The sequence below is a fragment of the Pleurodeles waltl genome, chromosome 4_2 (assembly GCF_031143425.1).
Source record: "Pleurodeles waltl isolate 20211129_DDA chromosome 4_2, aPleWal1.hap1.20221129, whole genome shotgun sequence".
NCBI lineage: Eukaryota > Metazoa > Chordata > Amphibia > Caudata > Salamandridae > Pleurodeles > Pleurodeles waltl.
This window is the reverse complement of record NC_090443.1, coordinates 366,897,258-366,910,693: the sequence shown is the minus strand read 5'-3', so window position 1 is coordinate 366,910,693 and position 13,436 is coordinate 366,897,258. Positions and strand designations below refer to the sequence as shown.

The 13,436-nt window shown below is 43.8% G+C and overlaps 1 protein-coding gene across 1 annotated transcript in view; it reads left to right on the top strand.

The window, feature by feature from the left end:
• The window catches only part of LOC138292726 (cytochrome P450 2D4-like), a 149,824-nt gene extending 137,514 nt beyond the window's left edge, over positions 1 to 12,310 (top strand). The window contains exon 9 of the mRNA XM_069231464.1: positions 11,088 to 12,310. Coding sequence (XP_069087565.1) covers positions 11,088 to 11,266 — 179 coding nt within the window. The 3' untranslated portion in view covers positions 11,267 to 12,310. The remainder of the gene's footprint in view (positions 1 to 11,087) is intronic.
• The last annotated feature ends 1,126 nt before the right edge of the window (positions 12,311 to 13,436 follow it).

Sequence of the window (13,436 nt, the reverse complement as noted above, 5' to 3'; positions counted from 1 at the left end):
AAGGGGGGTGTTCCTCTGCATGGAGGCCCAAAAAATGTCACAGTGAATTTTACAAGATTTCACTGCACCATTTTATCCATCATTTACAACGCCTGTTCAGGGCAGGCATTAAAGTGACACTGCCATTATACCCCGTGGGCGTCCCTGACCTCTACTGAACTAGTGTGAAAATGTTTGGTGCTCGTCCAGCCGAGCGCCACAATAGCGTCAAAAAGTTTGACGATATTGTCCTAACGTGTGCCATGGTGCACTGCATAGTAAATATAACGCTATCATGTTGATGCTAGAGGGCACAAGGCGACATAAGAAAAGTGGTGCACCAGAGCTGATTTGCCACTTTCTTGTAAATATGCCCCTATGTGTATTAAATATCTCCCCTTTGGTAAATCTCAGCATGCCAAGCCTACTGGAATTTAACAGGGGAAAAGTATTCATTATTTATTGTATGCAGCAAATCTGCATGTTATTCTCTAAAAACTTGTAATCGATGATCTGTGGCACAATAAAACTTGAGGGGACCTCCCCCCCTGCAAATTACATGGAAGGGCCCCCTTCGGACTTACTCAGGAGCTCTCAGGCCCGGGTACTGTGCTGATGGAACCCAAAGGAGCTCGGGCCCCCCTGGACCGCAGGGGCTGCGGGCCTTTTTATACTCCACTGCTGATGATTAATGTATCACAGAGTATTATTATCTATCTTGTGCAATAAATAGCATCAGGATTCCTGCAAACTCTTGTCTTAAGGTTATCTTAGTAGCTTTTATGGGCACGTTATTTTAGCTGTAGGCCTGCAGCTTGTGCCCTTTAGAATAGTAAAAATTCATTTTATTTTCTGAGCAGAAGCTCTCTACTGCGGTGATGTTTAATTTTCCTTTATCTCATGCACTTTTAGCACAGAAACTGTTTTCATTCCTTTTACTCAGACATTCTCGTTCTGTGCTTTGCTCAATGCTGTCTCCAGTATGTTGTCACCACAAAGTGGAAAACCGCAATCTTCGTCACTTCACGAGAAGCATACGTGTTATTACGTTAGGACAGGAACACCATTTGTTTTATTATAAAACATCCTTCTGACCCCTAAACATTAGAGGGAGAGTTCTAGTCAGAAAATTGCCACTGCATGCTGTCGCTTCACTGCAGCTGTCTGCTGAGACTTGATGTCTTTCCATTTACATGAGAGAGGACTCTCAGTAGACCAACAGCCCTTTTCTCTATTATCATATTCAGGTATGGGGGATGATGTCTTCCTAGGGAACCTGAAGGGCAGATTAGAGCTTACACTGCTGTGCTCTAGTAGTACCTTAGTGGTGTAGGTAGGAATCCTGACACTTAGCACTGTGGCACTATGGTGAGACTTTTCTTGTGTTTCACTTTCCTTGTCACCACATTGCTATTATTCTGTTTTATCATCCTAATCATTGCAGTAAATGCTATTTTACCTAAAATGCAGGTGATTCAATAAAATATATTGAACCGATTTCTGCTTCTGTTTGTCTTTGCACGTGAGACAAATGTAACTGAGAAAAAAGGATGGGATCTTGTTAGAAATGGGGTCTTTGGTTGGCAGTCAGGTTACCCCCTGTCCAAGCAAGGACTCTCACTCTAGTCAGGGTAAAAGAGAATCACCCTCAGCTAACCCCTGCTTACCCCCTTGGTAGCTTGGCACGAGCAGTAGGCTTAACTTCAGAGTGCTAGGTGTAAAGTATTTGTACCAACACACACAGTAACCTAATGAAAACACTACAAAATGACACAACACAGGTTTAGAAAAATAGAAACTATTTGCCTAAAAAAAACCAAGACCAAAACGACAAAAATCCACAATACACAAGTAAAGTTATCACTAAAAATGCAAAAAGAGTCTTCAGGAAGCTTTAAACACACACTAACACTGTTAACGTGAAAATGTACCTTGGGCACATCAAAAATAACCCACCTCGGGTGAGTGTGCATCAAAAAGGGCTTGCGATGCATCGATTTCACTCACGAGCGAGACCATGCGTTGTTTCTCCCTTTTTAGTCAGGTCGGCGTGCGTAATTTTTTCTCTCCACAGGAGAGCGAGGCGTCGATCCGGTCAGCACTCTCGGGTCCGGGCAGGCCTTGCGTCGTTTTTACACGCCCAGTGGTGGTTGCGTCGGAAATCCAGCCGCACGATGATCCAAAAACCACGCAGCACGGGTTGCGACCTCACCAGCCTCCGTCAGCGATGCTGCGCTTTGTTTCTCCAGCTCCGTGCGTCGATCTTCCGGTCGCCTTGCAGGCGGGTGTCGATTTTCATCCACGAAACCGGCGCCGCGTCAATTTTCCTGCCGCAGATCAGAGGTGCATCGATCTTTTCCCTGCACTGAGTCCTGTGCGTGGATTTCTTCCTCTTAGGCTGCCAGCTTCTCCTTTCAGGGGCCCAGGAACTGGATGGGCACCACTTAGCAGAGTAGGACTCTTTCCATAGACTCCAGGTGCAGGGAGAGAGAGGTCTTTGCTGTCCCTGAGACTTCAAACAACACGAGGCAAGCTCTAAATCAAGCCCTTGGAGATCTTCACAAGATGAAAGGCACACAAAGTCCAGTCTTTTCCCTCTTACTCTGGCAGAAGCAGCAATTGCAGGATAGCGCCACAAAGCACAGTCACAGGCAGGGCAGCTCTTCCTCAGCTCTTCAGCTCTTCTCCAGGCAGAGGTTCCTCTTGGTTTCCAGAAGTGTTCTGAAGTCTGTGGTTTTGGGTGCCCTTCTTATACCCAAGTTCTCCTTTGAAGTAGGCCTACTTCAAAACAAAGTCTCTCTTAAATGTGAAATCCTGCCAAGCCCAGGCCAGGCCCCAGACACTCACCAGGGGGTTGGAGACTGCATTATGTGAGGGCAGGCACAGCCCTTTCAGGTGTGAGTGACCACTCCTCCCCTCCCTCCTAGCACAGATGGCTCATCAGGAAATGCAGACGACACCCCATCTCCCTTTGTGTCACTGTCTAGTGTGAGGTGCAACCAGCCCAACTGTCAAACTGACCCAGACAGGGAGTCCACAAACAGGCAGAGTCACAGAAATGATTTAAGCAAGAAAATGCTCACTTTCTAAAAGTGGCATTTTCAAACACACAATCTTAAAATCAACTTTACTAAAAGATGTACTTTTAAATTGTGAGCTCAGAGACCCCAAACACCAAATGTCCATCCACTCCCAAAGGGAATCTACACTTTAATAATCATCAAACACAAGCTTTATTCGGTCGCATATAACCATCAAATCATAGAAAAAAGAATCACAGCAATCTAAGAGTTAATATACTTGCTAACCACGCAAATTAAAAATGGGGAAGTGTCTCTCATCAGCATCCTAAGTGCAACTTTACGGTGTCTTAAGCCCAGGTTCCTGCAAACTGGATGAATCAATTTCCGCCAAGCTGAACCATAGGCTGGGCAGATAAACATAAAATGTACTACAGATTTGGGTGCACAATTGCAACAAGGGCATAAATCAAGTGTAGGTGATGGTTGTCAGTTACCGGTAAAAGACTTTATCTGTAAGCACCCATATCTAAAACGGGCATACAAACTTTTACATAATAGATCAGGGATTAAATCCAGATAGGGTTTGAACTGAGGATACCATTTAAAGTCAAGAAATTGTGTTGTCAATCAACCATGTGAAGTGCATAAAAGGTAGTTATTCCTAACATGGGACCAGTAAACTGTTTTCAAGTGTTGCTTCTGAGCCCTCCCCAATTTATGGGGATACTTCCAAAAGTCCCCAATTCCCAAAGTATAAAACCACTTCGAAACATACTTGAGCCAAGGAATAGAAACTGCATTGGGTCTACCTAAGATGTCTAACAGGGATTCCTTGTAAACAGCAAGCTCAGGAATAGTCCAAATGCATACCCAAAAAAGTAAAGGTCTTAAAGCTATCACATCAGAGATGCGGGAAAACCCAAAGTCCAGGAAAACCGGTATTAATGGTGTGCTGTGAGGGCATGCAAGAAGAGTTCTTACAAAATTATTTTCACCTACAGACAATTTGCTAACATTGGAAGGTCCCCAGACCTCAGCGTCATAGGTCGCCGCACCTTGGGCCTTTGCTAAATAAGTCTTAATAGCCGGAGAAACAGCTTTCACAATGGTGGTATTGTAAAAGCGCAGGATGGCACCTGACCTATGCTGAAGGTGTGCGACGCTCTTACCAATCTGGTCCTCCCACTGCATATTATTTGTAACTCTTACTCCCAAATAGTCTATTGAATGTACCTTACTTAAGGGAGCCCCATCTAATGTAATAGTGCATCTCCTATCAGGGCCCATGCTTAGAATCATTAATTTAGTTTTACTAGCATTAAGTTCCAATCCATGGTCCACACAAAAAGCACTAAACCTGTCTACCAGGATCTGAAAACCCATAGGGGTTTTAGAAATCCAAAGGGAGTCATCAGCAAATAATAAAATAGGAATTTTTTGGTCATTCAAGGAGGGGGCATCGTTTTGACAGGCAGACACAACATGCACCGCCTCGTTGATGAACAAGGTAAAAAGGGTAGGTGCAAGAACACAACCCTGTCGTACTCCCCGCCAGATATCTATGTGATCAGTTAACTCACCCTGGCTGCCCCATCTCACCTGGGCATAAGTATTCTCATGCAACCGTTGTATTAGATTTACTATATTCTCAGGGATGCCAATTTTATACAAAACTTCCCATAACTTACACCTAGGGACCAGGTCAAAGGCAGATTTTAGGTCCACAAAGGCAACATATAAATTTTGTTTTGCCAAGACAACATATTTCCAAAATAGAAGGGTCAACCTAAAAACCTGATCCATTGTGTTAGTTTTTGGACGAAAACCAGCCTGGGGTGGAGAAAGTACCTGATTATCATGGACACAATCCAAAAGCCTATCCAGTAACTGCTTTGCAAAAAAATTTGGGAGGTTATCAATAAGGCTGGCGGTGCAATTCTGCCTATTTCGACTGCGGCGGAAGCGCCGCGGTCGCACCGCCGGGACCGGAGGTTTTCCGCCACGGTGGTCCCAGCGGTTTCAATCCGCCAACGCTGCCCAGGTGATTACGAGTCCCCTTGTCGCCAGCCTTTCCATGGCGGTAGGAACCGCCATGGAAAGGCTGGCGGGAAGGGGAGTCGCGGGGCCCTTGGCATGGGCAGTGCAGGGGCCCCCAGGCACAGCCCCACACTGCTTTTCACTGTCTGCATAGCAGAGAAGTGAAAAGCGACACGGGTGCAGCTGCACCCGTCGCACAGCCGCAACACCGCCGGCTCCATTTGGAGCCAGCTCCCATGTTGCGGCTTACATCCCCGCTGGGCCGGCAGGCGAAAACTCTGTTTCCGCCGTCCCAGCAGGGATGTCATAATGGGCACGCGGGAGTGTGGCCGCATTGGCGGCCGCACGGTGGTTACAATGAGGCCCTATATGTCCTACCTTAGCCATACACTGCACCCTGCCCTTGGTGCTACCTAGGGCCTATCTTAGGGGTGTCTTACATGTAACAAAAGGGAAGGGTTAGGCCTGGAAAGTGGGTACACTTGCCAAGTCGAATATACAGTTAAAACTGAACACACAGACACTGCAGTGGCAGGTCTGAGACATGATTACAGAGCTACTTATGTGGGTGGCACAACCAGTGCTGCAGGCCCACTAATAGCATTTGGTTTACAGGACCTGGGCACCTCTAGTGCTCTTTACTAGGGACTTAATAGTAAATCAAATATGTCAATCATGGATAAAGCAATTACATACACATTTTGTATAGGAGCACTTGCACTTTAGCACTGGTTAGCAATGGAAAAGTGCCCAGAGTAACAAAAAGAGCAAAAACAGAGTCCAGCACACATCAACAACCTGGGAAACAGAGGCAAAACGTTAAGGGAGACCACACCAAGGATGAAAAGTCTAACAGATCTGTTGCACCACGATTTACCTGAGAAATCAGAAATGTCATGCACATGGTTGCCACAAATCACTGCCACTTTTAGGAGCTGGCCAGGTATTGTTAGCTGGCTGGAAGGGTTAGGCCGACAGTTGTCACACAGAGTGGAATTGGACTCAGTTCCTCACAGCCTGGTGGTGCTGCCACCCAAATCCAGCAGCCTCCTTTAGTATAATCAGAGCCAAACACAGCACTCTGAACCATGGCCATTGAGTACACAATTCAAGGAGATGAAATGTACATTGAAGGCAATACGTTTTACAATCTTACTCATCATCATCATCATATACTTTATTCGACCATAGGTCATAAAAGTTACATATTAAATTGTACAAAAAAGGTACGTTTTCTTCATTATACTTTTACACTGGCTGAAAATAGTAAGGTTTAGAATAGGAAAAGCTTCTATAGGCAATGGCCTACTATAATCCACCATTGGTCCCGATACATAACTTAACATTTAGATACCAGGGTTTCTGAGACAATTACTTCATAACGTTAAAATAGTACAAATATTTAAAACTCTTAAAACAATATGGGGTGATTTCAAAATACATATTTCCCAGATGGTATCATCATCAAGATAAATACAAACTATCCGACCCAAGATGTAAAAATTTAAAGTGCTGATTTGATGTTACATAATAATATAATTCCTTAATAATTTAGATGGCATACTTTAACAAAGAGAGCCTACTACCGGCACAATCATTTGGCAAATTTAAGCACTGTCAAGTCGTTAAGACACAAGCACAGTGTGATAAAAAGCTTATATATTAACTTAAAATGGTTATCGGATTCATGTTAAAATGGCACGAGTGCCAGACAGATGCATAAAAAATAGCTCTTTATGGCTAAAACTAGTGTTAAAATGGCAGAAACACATAATGATTGCCTACATAATGTCTGAAAAATCTATTCCAAGTCCTATCCAACCCACTTCATCCAGATCATCAGATACAATCTTACTATTGTTGAATGTCCTATTGGTTGCCCAGTTAAGTCAGTGCCCTGAGAAACCATCTATATGACCTCAGCCATTTATGTTAAAAAGGGGAATATAAAATAAAGTACATGCATAAATCTCTATATGGTCACAAGAATCCCTGCATATCCCTCAGTACGATCGTTATGTGGCAGAAGTGGTTTTACATCAGAATATCATTTGTAAAAATATCACATGACTGAAACATTGTGTTCTAAATATTGTTTACAAAAATATTGTGCCTTTATGTGAAGATGTTCAATTATTAACTCAAATAGAGAGGTATTTTTCTAACTGACATTTAGGACATGAGATTTCTTTCAGATTATATTTTGGCTACGATTTTCTGGTACATTACAGGCAGATGTATATTAGGCAGGTAGGAATTGTAAACAGGATGTGTCCCACCATCTCTCCTTTCTGCAATATACACAAAGAGGGTGATGACCCCATCCCCACCATGAGCACTTTTGTCATGCACATGTAAGATATTTTTGATGCACCTTGGGAGAACTAATTTGAGTAGTCCCAGGGCAGTCAGCAATTAGTGTACTCCAATTGTGAATTTTAGTCGTTTACTACTGGTGTCCTAAGTCTACTGTACTATTGAACTCAAACATGAATAGCCAGGTCCTCCCCTTCCACACATGACTCTCAATGATAAAATGTCAGAGAGCAGTCCAAGACCTGTTCAAGGACATTATACATATGGGTGGGTGGGGTTGGCAGAGTTTCATTCTGCAGAATTCCACAGAATAACATTAAAATTCCATGCAATTCCGTAGATTTCCACCAAGGGACAGAGTGGGCACCGTGATGTGCAGTGCATACCCCTTTGTGCCTTTACATAATTATGTAAGGGCACTGAGGGGTAAACAGTGCACTACAGTACAGAGTGAACCTCTCAGTGCCCTTACATTAGTATGTAAGAGCACAAGGGGTATTCACTCCAGTGCATACCTCTCGGTCCCCCTACGTACTTATGTAAAGGCATTGAGGGGTATGCAGTGCTCTTCAGTGCAGCGCATGCCCCTCAGTCCCCCAGCATACTTATACTGTATAAGTTCACCAAGGTGTATGCAGTGCACTACAATGCAGTGCATACCCCTCAGTGCCCTTACATATTGTAAGGGCACCGAGGAGTAGCCAGTGCACTACAGTGCGGTGCATACTAATGACCACCCTTACCTACTTATGTAAGGGTACCGTGGGGTATACACTGCAGTACAGTGGTTAAAACGCTGGAAAAGGAAGCAGTCCCTTCATGTTTAAAAATCACTGCAGATTAAAGTTTAATCTGCAGTGGTTTTTAATCATGGAAGGACTGCTTCCTCTTCCAGCCCTGTTTAATACCAAATAGTGCTGATTTAATTGTGCCGGTGGAATGGCAGGATTAATTAGTAAATTTGCCTTACATGGGTAATGTGGATTTCTAAATGACTCCAATTTCGCTGGCGGAATTAAAAAATCCACCCACCCCTAATCATACGAGGTTTATAAAATCACTATGCTTTTTAAAACCTGAATGCTGTCACTGCTTTACCTTTACAAAAAGAAAAGTACTTTAATACACATGAACAAAAACATCACATGAAATTTGGTAAGCATTGAAAAATTGACCTTTTTAGATATTCCCTAGCAAGAGATTTGACCTCAAAGATGATTACAGCACCAACACACTAAGCACTATTGTTTCCATTAACATTGAGGTACATGGCCAATTAATGGAAGTGTTTAATATAATGGGTGTGTCCTTGTTCCATTTTGAACTGTGCAAGAATGGAATAAGGCTCACTTTTTAAGCATGGAACCATGCTCACAGATCATTGTTCAATGACAATAATAGGGTCAATTCACAGAATGTGCTCACGAGAGATAGCCCTGACAGTAGAAAGAGCAGTGAACAATCTCTTCATACACTTTAATGGTGTCACCAGCCTACCACGAGCATGAGATGTGTGCTAATGTTCAAAGTTGCAATGTTTTTATTAGGCATCAGTATACCTACTACAAAACTGTTCAGGCACAAGGCAATGCCAACAATCCCACTCAAAAATGGCACAGGAGCTCGCCCAAATCCTGCCTGACAAATGGTAACAAAGCGGGTGAAAGGTGCAATGTACTATTCCTAGTACCAGAGCACAATACAAGAGGAATGGCTATGGTGGAAGGCTCTTGACAGTTCCAGGGGCCCATCAACTGTAATGGTTGTTTTAAATACATCTAATTCTTAGTGCTATATCTTAACATCCATCTATCATGGTTGCTCATGGTGCCATGGTACAGATGGACTTAGCACTGCCCACAAGTAAAGCTGATGGCAAGTCAGTCCTCAGAGTTTGGTATGGACATTCAAGTGTTTACAATAAATCTTTGAACAGATTTGGATGAGATCAACGATTTCCTGATCAGTGCCCTCAACCCAGCTAATTCTATGATAAAGGTGTATAAAAAGTAGCAGAGCACTCTTATTCTTCCTCTTATATCACATAAATTGCAGCAGTAGCTATAAGGTCAACGATTTCCTGTCAGTGCAAACAAGCATGCACCGACCTCGAAGCTCTCAGTGTGCTTCTCTGGCTGGATGGCACGTCATTTAATCTAAATTCTGTTCTGAAACTTATCAAGGTTCAGTACCCTTGACAGAACTTATCGCTATTGCTGCAATTTGTGTGGTTCATGGTAGTCCAACTAATTTGGTGATTGAACATCCTAAATGTGTGATATGGGAAGAAAACCCTACATGGATTTTTGGGAATGTATGAAGTTTATTTTGACTGAGGTCTGTGTTTCACCCTAAAATCCATCCCTGTAGAGAGATGACCACCTCAACAATTTTGGATTCTCACCCCTGATTTGCATTAGCCACCTGAGGGACATGTCGTCTGTCTAAACCCGGAAGTGAGTCCCTAACAGTTATGGTCTCACCTTCTTCAGTGGCCAGACCACAGCACAGGCTTCCCTTTTAATAGTATTCCAACTCTGTTACCTGAGAAGTAACCTCCTAGAAATGAAGGCTATAGGTTAGTCTAGGAGCGCCCCATATGCCATGCTCTGAAGCATGGGTACTCACAAGCATTTTCCCAGGAGCCACAAAGTTTGGTTTGTGATGTGACCGAGTGCTGCATTGGTGTCCACAGGGTGGCATTCGGGGGCTGGGAGGTGTTGGCAGTATGATGGCTTTAGGGGAAGCAAAGCATATGCATCTATTGATCATGGCCTGTTGCGTAGACATTCATCAGTCATTGGTGCTGAAGTTGAGAGTGATTCAGAGATCACTTTGTGGATTAATGATTTCTATGTTCCTAATATAAAGTGGGTAGACTTGAAGAGGCCGAACATACCACGTCTACTGACAGTAATTTTCTGAACTACGGGTGACCATCTCCTTGGAGATGACAACAGCACCCTCTATGTCAGCAGGGTGATGCTTAAACTTCCAGCAATGAAAATGTTATTTTTGTAATTAATCTCAATATTTCCCTCATTCTGTTTTTGTTATAACATCTTACTTTTACTTTTGGTATTCAAAGGTCACGCTTTGATTGGCTGCTAATTAAAGTGAACTAAATTTAAGACACCAGGGCACGTTTTCTGATAATATTAGCAATTTGAGGACAGGTCTTTGCTATCATCATATCCTAGAAGAGGCTTCTCCAACGAGTACCACAGGAGCTACTGATAGCCTTTCCAGCTATCTGCAAGTAGCTCTCTTATTTGTTGTCCAGCAAACTAAATTAGAAGCTTTAGCTTGGTTGAAATAATGTATGTACAACAAAGTTAAGAGTGTGCATTTGAGAGGAAAATGTGTGTATTTGTAAAACTCATAAGCTGCTGCTTACAGAGAAAAAGTCTGAATTTCCAGCATACACTTAAAGCTGATAGTTGAATGATACATCATATGGCCTTGGGAAACTTATTACTAATATTGTTACCTCGGTACCAGGAGCATTGCAGCTCTGGTTGTCATGTATTACCCATGTGGAGGCATTTAAATTGTCAGTCTTTGTTACATTACTGCTGGCAACCCTGCATGTTGGAGGTTGGAAACCCCTGTCCTAGAATGTTCTGATCTTTGACTGACTCGTGGAACAGTATTACCTCAGAAATGATTAACAAGATCAAGGTCGGGTGCACTTTTGTAACATTTCTTCTCACTCTCACCCTTTGCTCGCAGGACGCCGCGTCTGTTTGGGGGAGCAGTTGGCCAGGATGGAGCTCTTTCTCTTTTTCACCAATTTTCTTCAGCAGTTCACTTTCTTCATCCCAAGGGATCAACCACGACCCAGTGAAGAGACTGGCCAAGGTGCTGTTAGAGACCCCATGCCTTACAAGTTATGTGCTGAAGTGAGATGAAGGAAAATTACCCTACATGACAAAGCATCTCGCAACCAAGATATATAAAACATCAGGGTCCCAGGAGACTGTTTCAGGAAATGATGGTTGAAATTTAATAGAGAATATTCGTGCACCTTGAGAGGAGTCTTTGATATGTTATGTATGACGCATGCCCAGAATGAAAATTATGATGGTAAATCACACAGCCTTTGCACGTCACCAAGTTCACAGTCTCTTATTTGTGAGACAGTATTCTCACAAATATTTTAGCTGTACAATCCTCCCAATAAAATTAGCGTTTGCTTTTGTTTTTCTATGCCAAAACCTACTTTTAACAAATGACTAAAAAAGCCTATGTGAAGCTCCCAAAATTAGAAAAGTTCCAAATTCCCGAAATTAGAGTACAAAGGCCCATATTTATACTTTTTGACGCAAAACTGCGCAGATGCAGTTTTGCATCAATAAGTATAGCGCCGGCTTGCAGTATGGGGAAAGGGGGTTTTGCACCAAAAAATGAGGATAGGCTGGTAAGAGGCAAAAAAAAATGCCTCTTACCAACCAAGGCCCATATTTATACTTTTTGACGCAAAACTGCGCCAACGCAGTTTTGCGTCAAAAAAATTAGCGCCGGCTAACGCCATTCTGAAGCGCCATGCGGGCGCCGTATTTATTGAATGACGTTAGCCGGCGTTAGCCGCCGGCGCTGTCTGATGTGCGTTAAAAAAAACGACGTACACCAGGCAGTGCCGGCGTAGGGGGAAAATGGCGTATGGGCGTCCACAAATGGTGCAAGTCAGGCTGAGGCAAAAAAATCGCCTCAACCCGATTTGCGCCATTTTTTTTCACTCCCAACCCCCATTGAAATGACTCCTGTCTTAGCAAAGACAGGAGTCATGCCCCCTTGCCCAATGGCCATGCCCAGGGGACTTCTGTCCCCTGGGCATGGTCATTGGGCATAGTGGTATGTAGGGGGGCACAAATCAGGCCCCCCTATGCCAAATTTTTGTTTTTTTAAAAACACTTACCTGAACTTACCTTAATGTCCCTGGGGTAGGTCCCTCCATCCTTGGGTGTCCTCCTGGGGTGGGCAAGGGTGGCAGGGGGTGTCCCTGGGGGCAGGGGTGGGCACCTCTGGGCTCATTCTGAGCCCACAGGTCCCTTAACGCCTGCTCTGACCCAGGCGTTAAAATCCGGCGCTAATGCGGGTTTTTTAGACCCGCCCACTCCCAGGCGTGATTTTTGCCCGGGAGTATAAATCCCACGCACATGCCTCGGAGTCGATTTTTTAGACGGGAACGCCTACCTTGCATATAATTAACGCAAAGTAGGTGTCCACGCTAAAAAATGACGTTAACTCTATGGACTTTGGCGCTAGACGCGTCTAACGCCAAAGTATAAATATGGAGTTAGTTTTGCGTCGAAATTGCGTAAAAGAAAACGACGCAATTTCGGCGCAAACGGAGTATAAATATGCCCCCTAGTGTCATTTCCTGACGCAAAACCATCCATGCCGCATGACTCCTGTCTTAGAAAAGACAGGAGTCATGCCCACCACCCCAATGGCCAGCACAGAGGACCATTGTCCCCTGAGCATGGCTATTACACCCTGTGCCATGCAGGGGGCCCCAAGTTGGGCCCGCAATGGCACTTTAATTTAAAAAAATAAAAACGTACCTATACTTACCCTACTTACCTGGGATGGGGTCCCCTATCCTCCAGAGTCCCTCTGTTGTGGGTGGGGGTGTTCCTGGGGCTTGAGGAGGGCACCTGTGGACCCATTCCATGGTGTTCCACCATGGAAATGGGTCACAGGTCCTCTAATGCCTGGTCTGACCCACACGTTAAATAATAATGCAAAGCAACCTGTGCATCTTTATTTAGCCTCTCCTCCGACCCGTGCGTCATTTTAGCACGGGGGGATAAATATGGGGCTACGGGGTTAGCTCCATTTTTTAGATGGGAACGCCTACCTTGCATCTCATTGACACAAGGTAGGTTCACACATCTGAAAAATGGTGCAAACTCCAATATTTTGATGTTAGACGGGTCATCATAATGTCAAAATATAAACATGGAGTTAGTTTTGCGCCACATTTGCGAAAAAATATGGCACAAATGGAGTATAAATATGGCCCATAGTTTTACAATTTTCCACCCCTGGTAATAGCACAGTAAATTCTATCTTTCT